General features: G+C 51.0%; 6 protein-coding genes and 2 non-coding genes across 8 annotated transcripts; 3 read left to right on the plus strand and 5 right to left on the minus strand.

Moving 5' to 3' along the window:
• Positions 1 to 179: 179 nt before the first annotated feature.
• Positions 180 to 2889, minus strand: P153DRAFT_391950 (uncharacterized protein). The gene is made up of 4 exons (XM_033671107.1): positions 2783 to 2889; positions 2234 to 2733; positions 571 to 2181; positions 180 to 499 (listed from the first exon to the last, which is right to left on the minus strand). The coding sequence occupies exons 2-4, from the start codon at positions 2504 to 2506 to the stop codon at positions 284 to 286; spliced, it is 2100 nt and encodes a 699-aa protein (XP_033529009.1). The 5' UTR covers positions 2507 to 2733; positions 2783 to 2889; the 3' UTR covers positions 180 to 283.
• A 1154-nt stretch (positions 2890 to 4043) lies between these two features.
• P153DRAFT_6389 (lytic polysaccharide monooxygenase) lies at positions 4044 to 5042 on the plus strand. Its single transcript, XM_033673315.1, has 3 exons — positions 4044 to 4147; positions 4195 to 4533; positions 4583 to 5042. Exons 1-3 carry the CDS (start codon positions 4084 to 4086, stop codon positions 4849 to 4851), a joined length of 672 nt encoding a protein of 223 aa, XP_033529010.1. The 5' UTR covers positions 4044 to 4083; the 3' UTR covers positions 4852 to 5042.
• P153DRAFT_329132 (TPR repeat protein-like protein) lies at positions 4930 to 6788 on the minus strand. Its single transcript, XM_033665376.1, has 2 exons — positions 6157 to 6788; positions 4930 to 5955 (listed from the first exon to the last, which is right to left on the minus strand). The coding sequence occupies exons 1-2, from the start codon at positions 6614 to 6616 to the stop codon at positions 5240 to 5242; spliced, it is 1176 nt and encodes a 391-aa protein (XP_033529011.1). The 5' UTR covers positions 6617 to 6788; the 3' UTR covers positions 4930 to 5239.
• Positions 6789 to 7746: 958 nt separating this feature from the next.
• Positions 7747 to 8367, minus strand: P153DRAFT_380437 (uncharacterized protein; the record flags this gene model as incomplete). Its single annotated transcript, XM_033669929.1, has 2 exons — positions 7747 to 8093; positions 8145 to 8367. The coding sequence occupies 2 exons, from the start codon at positions 8365 to 8367 to the stop codon at positions 7747 to 7749; spliced, it is 570 nt and encodes a 189-aa protein (XP_033529012.1).
• Positions 8368 to 9040: 673 nt separating this feature from the next.
• Positions 9041 to 13005, plus strand: P153DRAFT_279226 (uncharacterized protein; the record flags this gene model as incomplete). Its single annotated transcript, XM_033663007.1, has 2 exons — positions 9041 to 12113; positions 12167 to 13005. 2 exons carry the CDS (start codon positions 9041 to 9043, stop codon positions 13003 to 13005), a joined length of 3912 nt encoding a protein of 1303 aa, XP_033529013.1.
• An 839-nt stretch (positions 13006 to 13844) lies between these two features.
• P153DRAFT_t1 lies at positions 13845 to 13928 on the plus strand. Its single transcript has one exon. It is a non-coding gene; the product is annotated as a tRNA-Val (tRNA).
• Positions 13929 to 14307: 379 nt separating this feature from the next.
• Positions 14308 to 14392, minus strand: P153DRAFT_t9. The gene has a single exon. It is a non-coding gene; the product is annotated as a tRNA-Gln (tRNA).
• Positions 14393 to 14482: 90 nt separating this feature from the next.
• P153DRAFT_329138 (acetyl-CoA synthetase-like protein) lies at positions 14483 to 16629 on the minus strand. Its single transcript, XM_033665377.1, has 2 exons — positions 16305 to 16629; positions 14483 to 16248 (listed from the first exon to the last, which is right to left on the minus strand). The coding sequence occupies exons 1-2, from the start codon at positions 16339 to 16341 to the stop codon at positions 14603 to 14605; spliced, it is 1683 nt and encodes a 560-aa protein (XP_033529014.1). The 5' UTR covers positions 16342 to 16629; the 3' UTR covers positions 14483 to 14602.
• Positions 16630 to 16675: the final 46 nt, after the last annotated feature.

A 16675-nucleotide genomic window follows, 5' to 3' on the forward strand; every position in this document is an offset into this window, starting at 1 on the left:
ACATCACTACGTTCATCATTGAAACCACAACATCCAGATTCTTGGACAACATTAAATACGACTAACACCATACTCTCAGTCACTCAAAATATTCGAATCGCACGCAAAACTAAAGTAATACTTGTACGCCTTACATATTATTAATACAGTCCCAAAGAGCTTTACTTTTAACATATCATATTTTTGCCAAGTCGCGTTACCTATTAAAGAATGTGACTTGATTTCATATATTTCGACTAATCAAGAGCCACCGTCTAACAACATTGTTCACAAACGCAAGCCCTCACAGCTTCGGCGTACAGCAAGTCCCATCCTCACCGACTACTCCCACTACACTCGCCTGGTGATGCTGCTCCGCCTGCCCATCCTGCTTGTTCAGCAGCGTACTCTTGTTGAAGCCCTGTTCACTAGGCGGAACATCCAGCGCCGGGTTCCTAGTAAAGAAGTTGACAGGCTTCATGTGAATCTTCAAGATCTCAGCTGGCATGATCGGGAAGTCCTACTTCATGTCAGCTACAGTTCAGACCAAAATGGGGGGGGGGGGGGGGGGGCGGGGGGTGATGTTCTTACCTCGATTCTGGGTACGTGGTTAATACCAGCCTGCACATACAGCACAAAGTCCGAATCCTTGATGTCCTCGTTCCTCTCAGCCCATGACCGCACACCGGTCCCGCCTCTTGACTGGTTGGTGTACAGTCCTCCAGCGTACAGCTCGTTATCCTTGTACTTCACGGCGTAGACGTTGTGGTCTGAAAACTCGGCGCGCTTGTAGTTGAAGCTGTCCTTGTCTGACAAAATCTTCTGGAACGGCGGGGCCTGAATCTTGTACGCAACGGGCTTGCCATTGACGGGGTTGCGCACACTCGCGTTTTGAATCTTGAAAGTGCCGTTCTTCTCGAATGCGGTGTCGTAGCCACCGGACTTTTCGATCACAGTCTCTTGCACGTAGTAGCCGGTGCCGTGGGGATTGAAGTCTGAGCGTGGCATCGGGAGGGCTTCGTCGTAAACGAGGCGGTTGTCGTTGGAGCCATCGAGCATGGGGTCCACGCGCAGACTGAAAATATGCTGGTGGTGCGGTGCGAGTACGCCGGGATGGACAATGGTGCCAAACGGAACGTCAATGCCTTCATCGATGGGCTGGGTGCTCAATATTCCCGTCGCTCGAATTTCGTAGGTCACCTGTCCGGCTTGGTCGAAGATAAAGGCGAGGATGTATTCGTAGTTTGCCACGGTGATGATCGACTGCAACACCAACTCCCGCGATCGAATGACGACTGCTCGGTTTGTCCTATAATTAGTGTGCTTGGCGAGAATGCCGGCATCCTGCTCGTGGACGCACACTACATTGGGCATCTCAATAACGCCTCCCTTGTCGGTCGAGAGAACCGCATCCAGGTAGTAGATCGACCCAAGACAATCGCACCCAAGCTTGAGGTTGTTCGCCATGATACCAGCACCTGCATCACCGAGGTCAAAAGCCGACTTCTTGTGGTATGGGTGTCGTGGATCGGCGTAAGGAATGTTCATGTCCGACAAGCTCAAGCGATAGAACAGACTGCGGTCATCATATCGGACGTCGTACAGAACCATGCCCTCGCGCTGGTTGAACCCAACCCTGAAGTTCCATTTCTGCCACGACAAGACGTTCGACATGCCTTCTTGCTTGACCTGGAAACTAGCTCCTTCTGGTTGGACGACATGTAGAGGCTTCAGGTCCGTTCGCAGAGTTTGTGCTTCTGGAATGTACTCGTTCGGTGGCTGAATCTTGTACGGCCCAAGTGGCTTAATGGTGTTATCCGTACCTGTTGGCATGATATCGACTCGAACAACCTTCATACTCTCTGTGCTGACAACAGGTGAGATTGGGAGCGGCATCGCGTAATGGTTCGAGTCGGCTTCTGAGGAATTCTTGGGGTCTCTCAAATAAAGGAAACACTGTGCCAGCCTGTCCGAGTCGTCGATACCATCAGAGCCATAGATCCAGGGGTCTGTGACGACTACTGTGCCTTCTGGGAGGTTCAATTTCGCGATTTCAGCTTCTACTTTCTCGTCTGAAAACACGAGCTTCTCAATGGCCATGATTTCCTCTCCGTCGAAGTTGGCGTGAACAAACGGGCCAAGGAGAACATTTCGTACTACTTGACCAGAGGTCAAATCCACTACTGCTTCGTGGTACTTGTTCTGTTCTTGTCAACAACAGCCGCCCTGTTTCAGTCCTGATTCTTGAACTCACGGTATTTCTGATGTAATAGTTTACAAATGCCTTCCTCGAAACAGTAGGTCGTGTCTTCCCACTATGTTCTGCCTGCAGATACGGCAGGACCTCGCTCTTCGGTGGCTCTTCTAACGTCACAACTTTGAATTGTAGATCTGTGGGTGCTGGCCACGAAGCTTTGATGATGCTTGCCGCTGTCGTGATCTCCGCTTCTGAGAGCGGCGCAAGAGGATGTGAGGCCACCGTTTTGGCGGCCTGTGATGTTGTGTCGGTGGCGAATTGTGTCGACATCTTCGAGTAGAGCAAGGGTTCAAAATTTCGAATTCGAAAGTTCGTTGGCAAAGGATGAGGCTTGACCTTGGATTTATAGAATCTTCTCTACCGTCGCGGCCTGAGTGAGGATCCACCGAGCCTGCGTCTGTTACCTAACGTGCCCATTTTCGCCTGCTACACCTAGAGCACAACTAGATGTCGATAAGATAGTGGATCTGCCGTATCTCGGTGTCGCATCGACATTCCTGAGCGGGATTAGTGGGCTAGTCAATTGGGGATGTGTAGGCGCAATACCCCGCTTTTGTAACTATTTGATGCGTTTGCGTGCATCTCAACCTCCAGGCTTGTCCCGTCACTGCGAAAGCTGCGAGAGCCGTTGTCATGGAAGCTCAACCGCGTCATCGTTGCGACGAAAATTGTCTGCAATCACGACAAGAGGTGTTTACTAAGCAACAATGAGCGCGCAAGTTCTGGCAGATTATGGTGAACTTAACGTTACTCCGCGGCAACGACTTGTGCTCGGATGATGCGTCGCTCCAACACCTGGTCGTTCTGCCTTCTACCAACGTCCGCGATGGACTCCAGACGCGTGGCCTACAACCATCCTTTAACTAAAGATATGAACTGAGAATTTCCAGCTGCGAAATGGCGTTTGCAGGTTGTATCACCACTTTGAGGGTTGTAGTGTTAGGTTGATCACAGCTGGTCAACTCAGCAAACACCAGCAAAAACAACAAAACACGATCGACGTATGACCAGACGCTATTAATGAACAAGGTAGGTATAAATTCCCCGGTTTAGTTTTCAACTCTTCCCGTCTTTTCCGATTTTCATTTCTCTGATGCTTTTTGCTTGTTTATAAGTCAATCTATCTCCCACACGCAGCGTAGCGCCGTCAACTTCATTTCATCCATTCAGAGCAGTCTACAGCCTCGTTTGCTTCCTGACACACTATATGTGGGTCTTGCATGTAAAAAAATGTTTCGTAAGAAATGAGGAGACCCTGTAGAACTTCTCCTTCTCTGTTTCGACTGTCATGATAATTACTGTGGAGTAGTCAACTCAACATAGATATCCCTGCGTCGCCCCAGTAGCGTTCGAAACACAGAAAGTTTCGACGACTCGAACTTCAACTTTTCAATGACGCAGTTTGTATACCTACTGAGAATTGAGTTTTCGGTAGCATGGATGTGTTGAGAATACATTCGACCTTTGCTATTTATCCATTCTACCGCAGCATTGGCTGATCCAGGTGTTTAAATATGAGCGCTCAAAGCAATATTCGCGGATTTGGTGGCATGCATACCCTCGATATTGCTTGCCCTACCAGCAACTCGCCTGACGACCCGGCTCGTTAACCGATATTGCGGGTCACCAACCCCGTGATCTTCGCGCGTCTGGATGTCTATGCTTGATTCAATCAAGACGTTTTGCCAAATTACTGCAGGATAGATGAGCTTTGGTGATGCGGGGCCAGTTGTTCCGGGGGCAGTCTCATCAAGGAGAAAGAGTATAAGAGTGGTAGAGTCCTGCGCCTTGGACAAACATCACAACCCTATACCAATACACTCTCTTTCATCCGCTACAGTCCAACCATGAAGTCCTTCGCAGCAGCCACTTTGCTCCTTGCAGCCCTCGCAGAGGTTGCTCAGGGTCACTGTACGTTGTAACTATTCTTAAGGGGTCTCACGAACTCACACTATCAGACATCTTCCAGTACCTTACCGCCAACGGCCAGAAGGGTGGCCAGTATCAGAACATCAGGCCCAACACGAACAACAACTCTCCCGTCACCGACCTTGCGTCCACCGACCTGCGCTGCAACGTTGGAGGTGCAAGTGGAGCCTCAACGACCACTGTCTCAGTGGCAGCTGGCTCGACCGTGTCCTTCACCGCCGATCAGGCTGTTTACCACCAGGGACCTGTTACTTTCTACATGACCAAGGTCAGCAGCGCGGCCGCTGCAGATGGGTCTACGGATTGGTTCAAGATCAAGGAGATTGGCCCTACGTTCTCCAACGGCCAGGCTACATGGGACATGAATGGTCAGTCCCTCAGTTTGACACACCGAGCCCATCACTAATATCTGAGCAGCCACATACTCCACTACCATCCCCACTTGCGTTGCTGCTGGCGAGTACCTCCTGCGCATTGAGCAGATGGCCATCCACAACCCCGGCGGTCTTCCTCAGTTTTACATCAGCTGTGCTCAGGTCAAGGTCACGGGTGCGGGCTCCAAGAGCCTTACACCCACTACTAAGATCCCCGGTCACGTCAAGGCTACTGATCCCGGCTACACTGCAAACATCTACAACCAGTTCACCAACTACACTGTTCCAGGCCCCAAGGTTGCGACTTGCTAGGCTGGTGTATTTACACGTGTGAGTTTGTGCTGCAGAGATGGAACAGAGTGCATGATGTTGTGAATCACCATTCACATTCGTTGTACATATTTGACACACTCATATATCTGAATCCAACATTTGAACTTCCTCCCATACTTTCGACGCCACTTGAATCCGCTTGGACCTTGCTCATTTCATTTGCATTTGACCTCAAGAACATTTCAATCTAGCTGGCGAACGAAGCACTGCGACTGAACAATACTGCTAGAACCACATATATGGGGGGAGAGTCCGAGAAGAGAGCATAGCCGTGGGGATTTGCCCATTGTGACGTGGTATCTACGCGTTCTATACCCAACTCGAGCCATTAGTCGAATACGGTCTCAAAATCCTCGCCTCTATGTTCTCAATTCTTGCCCCTCCTCTTCTTGAACTCCTCGATCCAGCCAGCAGCTTTGTCCTTTGGCACAACACTGATCTTCGCCAGCCCATCCACAACTTCTGGTTTCCCACTCCCCAATACTTTCCCCAGCGACATCTTCTTGCCCACTTTGATCAACCCGCCCGCTACTGTCTCCATGTACGCCTCTACGCTGCCTACTGTGTACTCGTTGTCCGTATCCCAGGGTAAGGGGAATATATACTCGAGATGCTCGTCGAGTTTCTCTCTCTCAGAAAAGGCTTTGATGAAGTCGGATTGGCCAGCTGTCGGGTAGAGGATTATGACTGGGAAGTGGAGAGTCGATGAGGGGTCGAAGGCATTTTCTAGCTTGACTGCTGCGTCTTCTAGATCGGGCGGTTGGTCGGTCTTCCGGGTCAAGATTCCGCGTGCTTTCAGGGCGAGAGCGAGGGTTGCGCGTTCCGAAGCGAGCTTTTCTTCGCGCTCGCGGCGTGCTTTTTCGAGGGCGGCGAGATGCGTCTGCCGGGCGGAGATTTTGGTCTTGACGGCCTTGAGCGGTGCATTGGTGGGATCCAGCGCGAGGCCGCGGTCGCAGGCGTCGAGGGCTTCGGGGAGTTTGTCTAGGGAGAGGCAGGCGGTGCTGGAGCGGTAGAAGGCTTTTACATTTGAAGGGTTGACGCGCAGAGTAGATGCGCAGTCTTGTATGCAGGAGCGGTAGTTTTCTGAAGGTGTCAGTAGGACGTATTTGGATAGAAACTTTTTGAGGCGGTTTTAGCAAGCAATACGAATGCATACACAACCAGAAATAGTGAATCGTCAGGGCAGATTGTGATGTGTCGGGGATCATGCCTGTCTCTTGCAGCGCTCGTTCCATCACATAAATGAAGTGAGAACCATGAAAACACAACACCGCACGCACTTACTCTTCTCGAGGTTACACAGCGCCCTGTTCACATAACACGCCTCCTCGATCACCTTCTCTTTTTTCGCCTCCTCTTCCTCGTCAAGCTCGACCTCAATAACCCCAGGGCCCTCTGCCTCAGGGTCTGGCTTCGATTGTGGACCCTTCAACGCAGCTATCGCCTTGTCATAGAATTCCTTCGCATCGGTCCATTGCTTTGCTCTCGCGCACTCGTTTCCTTGTTGTCGGAAGTTCTCCGCAATTTCTGCTCGAGTGCCCTCGTACGCCATGGCCTTCAGCGCCTCAAGCATCATGTTCTCGCCTCCTTCACCATCAGTCTCGTCCAGTGTTGTCATGAAAAGTGGCATTCGGTTCATCTCTTTCAACACCTCGTCGACGCTCTGCGACTTGATCTCTGCCATGGCTGGCGGCATTTCTGCGGACAGCTGTTGCGCGCCATTTTGAGGCGATTGTTGTGCCATGTCTTTCACACTTGAGGTTTTCTGTCGATTTGTATGTTGCTGCTTTTCGCAGGTCGCACCTTTCTCAACTGTCGACCTTGAATTTTTTGTACATGTTCGCTTAGTCAACTACATGTGGGGTCATCAAGCTGCCCCTCGCTCATCATCCTCGCCAGGCTGACCACGGAAACGTTAGGCTACGGCAAAAGCAAACCAGAGGGGCGTCTCAAAAAGCATGCCGAGGAGGCCTGTCGTGGGGACAGAAATTGGGACAAGGCTATCCTAGAGGAGCGCACTAGGGATTTCCGAGACTCCCTGCAGCTGCAGCTATCCGCGGTTCGCAGAAGAGACACTGCACCAACACGACAACACGCAGACACACAGACCCTCCCCTATTGAGGATAGACTGTGCTTGGACATTTCCGCCTCTGGAAGCAAAATTAGAGGCGCCCAGCCTTCGAGATTGGACCGCGTCATTGCCGCGTTGCTGGTAGACGCGACACGCGCTGACTTGTTTGCCAGCAACCTGAACCGCTGTCAGCAAGTCGCGTTAGAATGCTTGTCTACTTACCCTTTGAGGCTGTAGTTCGCCATGGTACGAAGTCTTCGAATGTGCGGAAGCTTCTTGTATTGCAATATCTCACCTCTGATACGCCACGGAGAGCGCCCGATGGCTCTACCATCTTCGGGAAACTTTGTGGCCGATCTAAACTCTCTCGGCTTCTTCGCCGACTGAGTATGGCTTGCAGGTAAGTGTGACATAGTTGCCGTTGTACGATCCATGGCCTTGCTCCCCTTTCGTTGGACTGTCCTCAATCTTCGCTCAGCACCTCAACCCCTGCTCAACGAAGGGTTTCAAACACGATTCCACGAGTCAAAAGTTGGGCTGCAACTTGATACCACACCCACTAGTCGTGACCAGAGATCGTTCACAACGGTCGCGATCGCAAGGCGGTGGCGCTCCGAATTGCAGTCCTTCGGCCACAGCCAGACCACGCCTCCCATTTGATTTGTATCTTTCCGGGATGGTCAGGCCTGCGGCACGGGTGTGGAGGATGAAACTTGGAATCATAACCCGCCGCCACGGCATAATGTAGCGGCGAGTTTATGGATAGCGTGAGCTCCTTGCCAATCATCGGAGACAACAAGGTTCATTTCGCATAATGTGCGCGGGCAATTCCCAACGTCTGCTGGGAGCCAGCCGTTTCCTGCATCACCCGCAATACTCTTTCACAGACGTGCTTCGGCACGCAATCACACCCAACATGCAGGCGCCATATGTTGGATGATATGCTTGCGGATGGTGATACGAGTCCGATCGTCAACCACCCTAGCCGGGTAATTTCATTCTGCCCGCTAACACATGGGCCGGCCGCTGGCGTGAACGTTGGACGTTTTGGTATCAAGCCAATAAAGTTTGGAAATGGAAGAAAAGTGGAAATGCCCAAGCCAATAGCGTGGATGCGCTCCAGACCCTGGAAGTCTCTATGCAGGAAGCCTTGTGTTCGTCAACTTGGAGCATGCATAAAATGTGCGAACTCAGGGATACCGGTACTATCACTTTGACATGGCACAGACATCGCGCCGACTTGGCCTTGCTCTTCCCGTATCCGCACGAGGGCCGTGCAGACTTGTGCCTGCGTGCCCGGGAGCGAAGTTGATGCATGGGCGATCCGTGAGTCCATGTTCAGATCGCTCTCTGTCCCCTCATCTTCTCCGTCCTCCCTCTCCTCCCACTCTGTGCAATTGACGACACTGTGGGTATCCCTCATTTCGAGCGTGTTTTTTGTCGTTGAAAGTGTCTCTTCTTTCCTATTGAAAAGTAATCCATCCCCGTCGCTCCTTGTATTTGCTCTTGTCGCTGTCCTTGCATATAATACCAAAAGTCCGGAAGATACCGTTTGCTTCTATCATTGAGGCACTGTCTTCTGCATAAGTTACCACAGATTCATGTTGTAGGTGCTCCACTCTTCCAAGATCCCGCTGTCAAATTCCTTTCCGCCCGCTGTTAGTCGAGTCTAGAATCTTGTGTGTACCCAGCATTGATCATGGCCATAGTTGATACCACCCCTGGACATCCTCCATCAACACTGTCATCTCAACGATCCTGTCCTTTACGATTTTGCGCGCACGTCGAGGCCATTTTGCACTTGCACATAGCTTGAAGACGTAGTTGGTATGTAAAAATGTCCCAGATGTCGCGTTCTTAATTTCATGTCCCCGAATTGAGAATTGCCGTTCGTATGACTAGCCGGTCAACGGATCACGGAAAGAACCAATTTGGGACATCTCAATATATCATAGTCATTTCTCCTAGGCAGACGCTAACCTTGCTCAGGACATGTATTAGATCGTATTCTTTTCACAGCATAGCTTGGCTGTGGTCATCGACAAGTCTCATTTGCATAAATCGTCACCGCCAACTCGAATTGTGACTCTTTTAAGATGGTCACCGATTACTTCTCTGACAATGAGGTTTTCATCACCAATCAACCATTGCCCTCGCCTGCAGGCACTCCATATCATTCGATGTCCCGGCGAACTTCAAGATATGGCACGCCAGCAAGCGAACTCTCTAGCTCACCAGCCCCCTTCCCGTCAGACACGCAGTCTGAGTTTAACGATGCAGCCAATAACGAGAACATTTCCATCCTCGATCCCCGTCGATTTACTCCCACCCTTCACGCGAACCTAGTATCTGAGATATTGAATCTGCGGAGAGAACTAGACTCGAAGCACAAGTTCATCGAAGATCTCGAAACCAATCTTCACACTGTGCGAAACGAGAACGATACACTGGCGAAGCAAGCATCGTCATCCGCCAAAGAAACTCGAGTGGCCAAGCGCCAGCTTCAGCATTTTGAAAATGAGACCACAGCTGCTTTGGAAGAAATCGCTGGCGATAGAGACAAAGCACAGGAATCCAACGTGGATTTGAAACAAAAACTTGAAGCTGCACAGAAGAAACTGCGCAGTCAGGACGATGATTCGACTATGGTTCATGACATGTGGGCGCGTGAGAAGGAGGTGTGGGCAGAACAGAAGCAATCGCTCGAGCGAAAAGTGAACATCTCTGAAGGCCGTTTGAAAATGCTCCTAAACGAGATTGCTTTGCAGGAAGCTGCCCAAGAGGAGGCTGAATTGGAGGCCGAAGGCGAGGATGCGAGGCCCAACAGTCGCATCGGTCCTGAAAGCGACGCAGGCAGCATAAACTCATCACCACGACGAAGACCGTCAACTCGGGTCGGACGACATTCAAGAAACATGAGCAGCAGTAGCTACAGGAGTATTGGACGCAATTATCGCATGTCTTTGATCAGCGCCGATGGGCAAGGCCGAGGGAATGGAATTAGCTTAGCGGACGAGCTCATCTTTGACGAAGAAGAGGAGGACCTTGAAGAATTAGAGCTTGACTCTGATGACTTCCCTGAAAACGAGATGCGAGCAAGAAGGAATCTCGAGACACGGCAATCGATATGCCCAGACGACAAGGCGAAACGCATCCTCGGATTAAGCAACAACTCTGCAATCACTGGAGAGCATGGGCAATCGAACAACCCAGAAGAAACATCCCAGTCGACTGTCACCATGACGCCCAGAGGGATCACGTTGATTTTCCCACCAACAAGGCCGCAATATATTGATACGGGTGTACAACCGTCGCCTCCTCCATCTCCCAAACGCATACCCATGGTCGAGGCTTCATCGCAGACTACCGAAACACCAGTTCATACGAAACCACACGATAGTTCATCGACCGCTGCAGAGGTCGAGGCTAATCAAAGTCGAAAGCGTACCTCCATGCCGCCAGTCACTTCAGGTTCACCACTGAGTATCAGCCTTACGCCTTGTATGACGTCCAGCTCCGTGCAAACAGTCGAGCATCCACCGAGTCCTCCTGCAACCCCAAAGGTCATTGAAACCGTTCCTGCATCGCCTGTCTCGTTCGAATTCAAGGCAGAACTTATCTCAACTTCCACTCAGACAGAACTTCTTGAAGAGCCAGAGGTCACAAGCAAAAGGGCTCCGCCACCAGCGTCAGTATCAATCCCGTCCATCGCTATACATGCGCCAACGTCAGCTCCGTCATCCCCGAAAGGAGCTCCGATCCTTCCGCCAGGTACAAAAACTACATCTACGCAGACATCGAATGATCTCGCAACGCCGATGCGATCATTTGGCATGCAGACTGAGCCAATCAGGATTGATAATCGCTCCATCAAGCTTCCCCCACACCTTCTACCTTCTTCAATTTCTTCTCACCCTGGCACTCCTGAGCCTCAAGGGGACCGCCAATCGATGAGCAACGACACTGGGAAAGATGCCTATTTTTCTATTCCCGATAACGTAGAACCAATCCCTAGAAGATCGCTAGCTCGTCAAGATCTCAAGTCTCGGCTTGAGCAGACAGTGGAAGATAGGGATGAAAATCGCTATGAGAACAACAACGGCGGTCGTTTGACTCAACAGCACCAAACCGAGATACTCAGCATGCCATTCCGTACAAGCAGTCTGTTCGCTGGGTTTGATGGCCCATCTTCTGATGAAGAAGAACACGCTGATGATAGTGACGACGAATTCGGAGTTCCAATGTTTGCCACTCCTGTTTTCTCCTCACGCATTGCAAAGAACAGGCGCATAGTCAACCCTCCTACACCGGTTCCAGAAGATACGGAAGCAGAGATAGTCTCAAGGCCTTCTGAAGACTCCTTCGTCGCTGAACGGCACGTGGCCGATCGCAACTCACTCGAAAGGCCAGCCAAGATCGGAAAACCTGCGCGGACTTCGTTAAGCCGTCAGCCGAGCATTCGGCGATCTGCCATGATCCAGAATGGCACTGCGACACACATGCGGTCTCGTAGCCCAAGTCAGGCTAGCATTGGATCTGTTAATCACGCAGCACGACCGCCTTTTCCAGTGCCTGCGCGCTCAAGTTCACGCAACAAGCCCATGAGCAAGAGTGAGGGTTCGCACAGCCCGACGCCCCGCGGTAACGGTTCTCAGGCTGGTCGTCGCCCATATAGTGCTAAACATCAGCGCAAGGAAAGCTTGCGAAAAGTGCGGTCAGCGGCTGTGGTGTCGAAGCCCATTCGGGTCCGAAGTACATCGCCGGCTCTTCCGTCTACTCCCAGCATCCCTGAGACTGACTCAATACCCCCCCTTCCGAGTGACGCTGTCAGTACTCGGGGCTATGGTCATCGACCTCAACCTTCTATCAACACTATTTATACTTCCAATGGTTCAGTCGCTAGTTCAGGGACTCAAGCTAGTGTTGTTGACGCGATTGCTGCGGCCATGATTGGCGAGTTCATGTGGAAATACGTGCGCAAGAGGAAAGCCTTTGGAGGACCAGATACACCCCTAGACGTCAGTCGCGCCGCCGAGGAGGCCTCTCTGGCAAACAACGGGGTGAGACACAAGCGATGGGTATGGATCTCACCGTATGAGCGGGCGATCTTGTGGAGTAGCAAGCAACCAACTTCTGGCTCTGCTCTCATGGGTAAGAGTGGACGCAAACGTAAGTGCTTCACCGCCTAGTCGCTTCCCAATAGACTGCTAACAACTCTCTAGTGATCATCCAGTCTGTCCTTGACGTTGTAGACAACAACCCAGCCCCGAAGAACGAGACTGTCTTCAACCGGTCGATTCTCATTCTCACTCCTGCACGTGCATTGAAGTTTACAACCACAACGCGGGAGAGGCACTACCTTTGGTTAACGGCACTATCGTTTCTGGCTCATTCGAGCTCTCCTATCCCTGATCTGAACTCGATGCCACCTATTCCACCGCCGGTCGAGGAACTCCCGCAGCGTACGCAAGGAGCAACACTTCGCCGCTCTCGCGTTCAGGACTCGGTCCGTCTAGCCAAGGGCAGAGCAAATCCAATCTCCACACGATATGCATCGCGAAACGAGCCCATGCCCAGTCTACCATCTTTGGCTGGGTATGAGGATGCAGCCGTTTCCGAATCAGCTAGTCCGCCAGCTATTCCTCGTGGTCCATTCCACGGCAGGAAACGAAGCTCTACAGGCCCCAGTCCCCTCCCTCCTCCCAGCATGCCGATCCGTAGCTTCTCTCACCAGCACGTGCCATCCGTGTACTCCAACGGATCGTCGGACATGTACAGCGCTATGCATCCGCCTTCCGCACCATCTTCCCTGTATAACCCTACTACCGGCGTCACCAGCTCGCGTACCTCCGAGGCCAGCACTGCGACCCGCCAGCACTTCCTCAACAATATGGGTACTATGCGTATGGAAGCTTTCATTGACAACACCTTGGGCGAGCCTACGCAGGTCGGCCGTCGGAGGGGCAGCAGTCAGTGGAGTGCAAGCACCAGGGATCAACATATCCGGTCTGGAGGCATATTCGACGACTTTGAGTCTCACGACCCTTTCCGCGGCTTCTAGTTGAACTGTCCTCGCTTCATGACTACTATGGGCAACGGGAGTGCCTGACGACCGATATTGCTGTTTTCGTTTTCTGTTGACCAGAGACTGTCGCTTGGCCTTTGGCTCAACGAGGCTACGTTCAGATGTGTACAACGCTCGCTCTATCTTGGATCCACACCATCCTTGATTTTCTTGTCTTTCTTTATGCTAACTTTACTATGTCTTTCCTTTCACTCGTTGACTGTTTTCGAAGGAGGCCCGATCAGAGGCTAGAAGCAACTGCGCTCAAGCGCACACACACCATCTTTCTTTTACTCTCCATGTTACTCTTGCCAGTTATATCTGCTGTGCCCTTTCGATACCCTATTGCCATTACTATATTCCACCCACAATGGGTCGGTTGTTCTATTATTTTTCTCTTCGTATGTGCCTCAGTCGCTCTACAAATAGAGCGCAATCTAGTTGCGAGTTTCTTTGGGTCGTGGAAAACGAGGTTGAGTAATTCGCCGTTGGCATCAAATGGCCAGGACAGTGTCCCTGAAGTGTAGGAAGATCGAGTCAGGCTCACGCCCCGCTAGGAATGTCAATGAATTGGAAGTCGATGTGTACACTATGGCAACTATCTCGTTTCATCATGATCGTCTTCCGTTCCCGTACATCCTCACATACTGACTTGATCGGTGGATACCAACTTGTACGAAGCTTCCCCACAGACCGGTCAAGACACGATAACGCGTCAATCTAAGGCGCTCCACATCAATCCTCTCTCTTTCTCCCTATCTGGTCTTCCCAACATCCCAAGTTTGGGGCTATTTTTACCGTTTGTTGCTTCGGCTGTATCACGAATACAAGCACTAGGCTCGGTGGTGTAGTTGGTTATCACGTCAGTCTAACACGAGTTAGCACACTGAAGGTCCCGAGTTCAAACCTCGGCTGAGTCATTCTGAATTCCCTACTCTGTGGGGACGTTTCTTTTTGCTATTTGCGTGTGGTGTGGGTGATGAACGGTGATAGACTTCGAACCTCCGCCTCTAGTAATCTAAACAAAAAAAAGAACCTAGGTGAGAAGAACTCTCTTATCAGTAATCAATTGTTGTCTATCTCCTGCGCAAGCAAAGTGCTGTGAGCGTTTTTTTAGTACTGTCAATGAGTGAAGTGGTGGGGAGTGGAGTAGTCGTAAGGCGAAACTTCGGCACACTGAACGCTGCAGGATCTGCACGGTAGGCTGTGGACAACTCTTACCATGTGAGATGTTTCCCGCACGACGGAAGTTCTGTAGGCAAAAAAGTAGGTCGTGCAGACGACGCCCAAGATGCAAAAAGGTCGCGCCCGGAATCGAACCGGGGTTACCAGAAGTGGTCTAATTGATCAGAATCTGGAGTGATAACCGCTACACTACGCAACCGATGATCGTCAGTTTCGATGGCAACTTTTTCAAAATTTGATGCCATATTGTACGGATTTTGTATGTATGACTTGGACATCAGCATCATCGCCATCATCGCAGAGGTGGGGGTTGGAAAAAATGGCACCAACTATAGTGGGGTTATAGATCCTCGGCGAGAGAGCTTGAGAAGCTTCAGTTCAGGTCTGCTATGGTAAACACTGTAGAACCCTACAACTTCGCCCGAGCCTCATCCCTAACCACCATTCCAAACTTTCCACTCCTCTCCTTGTCTCTCAACACTCGCCTCAAGATCTTGCCGCTTCCACTTTTAGGGATTTCAGAAATGAACTCGACCTCTTTCACCCACTTATACTTCACCTTCTTCTCCTTGACATGTGCAATGATTTCCTTGCCGACAGCTGTACTCTCCTCGATACCTGGTTTTAGCGTGATGTATGCTTTTGGTAGTTCACCGCTGTAATCGTCTAGTACACCCATAACGGCAACGTCTTCTACTTTCGGGTGGCCGAGGAGTAGGTCCTCCAGCTCGGCAGGGGCGACGCCGATGCCTTTGACTTTAATGAGCTCTTTGATGCGGTCGGTGATGTAGATCATGTTCTCCTCGTCGATGCAGCCGCGGTCTCCCGTGTGCAGCCAGCCGTCTTCATCAAAGGTCTCGCGAGTTGCTTTCTCGTTGTTGAGGTAGCCCATGACGACTTGGGGACCACGGGCTAGCACTTCGCCGTCTTCGCCGATTCCCGCTTCTGTGCCGTCGTCTTTGATGATTTTGACCTCTGTCGAGGCGACAATGGCTCCGCCAGAGTGGGCGTATTTGTATGCGTACTTATCCGGTGGATGCGCAGTGATGCAACTACAGGATTCGGTCATGCCGTAACCTTGCTTGAATCCCGTCTCTGGGAATTTCTTCTGCAGTTGCTCAAGGATCTTTTCGGAGAGAGGAGCAGCGCCAGACGAGAAGCGTGTGACGTGACTCAGGTCGTACTTTTCAACGAGTGGGTCGCGGACCAGTCGAATTATGATGGGAGGAACGAGCAAGAGCTCACTAAGCTTGTATTCGCAGATGAGATCAAGCATCCCCTTCATAGAGTATTCTGGTAGCATGATTACTTCAGCGTTTAGAAGTATTGGAAGGTGCATCTGATGAACGAGACCTGTAATGTGGAATAGTGGAAGGACCGCCATGATCTTTTTGTGAGTGTTTGGAGTTATCTGCTCCACTTGAAGGCATTGCGCAATGACATTTTGATGCGAGATCATGACAGCTTTCGGTAAGCCTGTAGTTCCAGATGAGAAAGATAAGAACCCGCAAACGTCTTTGTTTTTCATCCCTTTCGGGATCTTGAATGCTGGTGTCTGTCCCTCGTCGCCGAACGACTTTCCGATACGTATCAAATCCTGGACTGTAGTGTATTCTCCCAATTCGCCTTCAAGCAAGAACACGTTAGATTGTGGTAACCCAGCAGCCTTTGCACTCGCAGCGGCAATGTCCATACTTCCAGGCGTCGTCATCAGGAATTTCGCATCTGCCGTCTTGAGGGCGAATGTCATCTCCTCCACATTATAAGCTGGACTCGCACCGCTTATCTTCGCTCCGACGCGCAAACCTGCGAACATGGCTACAGGGTACCATACTGTATTCTGACTGAACAGGGCAACAGTCTCTCCTGTTTTGAGGCCATACTTCTTGACTAATGCTGTCGAGATATAGGTTGAGTACTTCTTGACGTCTGCCCAATTGACACGCTCTTTCGTTACCGCATTCTGGAAACCGGCGAGCTCATTTGGCGGGGATTTGTTGATGGGCGAGTACGACGAATCAAATAACCAGTCCCAGTCTGTGAGCTCTGTGGGTACTGGTGTAATGTCAGGTACTGGCCCTTGAATGTTACAACTTTTCCTAGGAACTCACGATCAATTGGTGGTTGCCTTGATCTGAAGATGACCATTGTGGAGTTGAAAGGTCAGGGTCACGAGGTGTAGTTCGATTATGAATTCGAGGGAATGGTTCTGGCAGCGTGGAGATACGTATTCTGTTCCGCTGCGGCACTTATGAGGATGTATCCATATCAGAATCGTGACCTCGGGGTGGCGCTTATCTTGAGCGGGGATGAGCGCACTGTTTAGAGCCGAGAGGCGGGGTTAAAGGGAGATCTTGCGGGCGGCAATGGAGATGAGTATGGTAGCCACATAGCTCAATTATCTCCATAGCGAGGCCTTGTGGTGCCTCGTCTGGCTATGTGATGGTTAGAGTCTCATAATCTGGACGGTATACTCGTTGAG

The sequence above is a fragment of the Dothidotthia symphoricarpi genome (genome assembly GCF_010015815.1).
Source record: "Dothidotthia symphoricarpi CBS 119687 unplaced genomic scaffold P153scaffold_1, whole genome shotgun sequence".
NCBI lineage: Eukaryota > Fungi > Ascomycota > Dothideomycetes > Pleosporales > Dothidotthiaceae > Dothidotthia > Dothidotthia symphoricarpi.

Excerpts from the sequence above, each read along its gene's own strand:
- P153DRAFT_391950 (XM_033671107.1), bottom strand. The coding sequence starts at position 2,506 with ATGTCGACACAATTCGCCACCGACACAACATCACAGGCCGCCAAAACG. Across the intron at positions 2,182-2,233 it reads ACTATTACATCAGAAATACC|AACAAGTACCACGAAGCAGT; the intron begins GTGAGTTCAAGA and ends TGACAAGAACAG. Across the intron at positions 500-570 it reads ACCACGTACCCAGAATCGAG|GACTTCCCGATCATGCCAGC; the intron begins GTAAGAACATCA and ends GACATGAAGTAG.
- P153DRAFT_6389 (XM_033673315.1), top strand. The coding sequence starts at position 4,084 with ATGAAGTCCTTCGCAGCAGCCACTTTGCTCCTTGCAGCCCTCGCAGAG. Across the intron at positions 4,148-4,194 it reads AGAGGTTGCTCAGGGTCACT|ACATCTTCCAGTACCTTACC; the intron begins GTACGTTGTAAC and ends TCACACTATCAG. Across the intron at positions 4,534-4,582 it reads GGCTACATGGGACATGAATG|CCACATACTCCACTACCATC; the intron begins GTCAGTCCCTCA and ends ATATCTGAGCAG.
- P153DRAFT_329132 (XM_033665376.1), bottom strand. The coding sequence starts at position 6,616 with ATGGCACAACAATCGCCTCAAAATGGCGCGCAACAGCTGTCCGCAGAA. Across the intron at positions 5,956-6,156 it reads GCTGTGTAACCTCGAGAAGA|AAAACTACCGCTCCTGCATA; the intron begins GTAAGTGCGTGC and ends TGACACCTTCAG.
- P153DRAFT_329138 (XM_033665377.1), bottom strand. The coding sequence starts at position 16,341 with ATGGTCATCTTCAGATCAAGGCAACCACCAATTGATC. Across the intron at positions 16,249-16,304 it reads AAGGCAACCACCAATTGATC|TACCCACAGAGCTCACAGAC; the intron begins GTGAGTTCCTAG and ends ACATTACACCAG.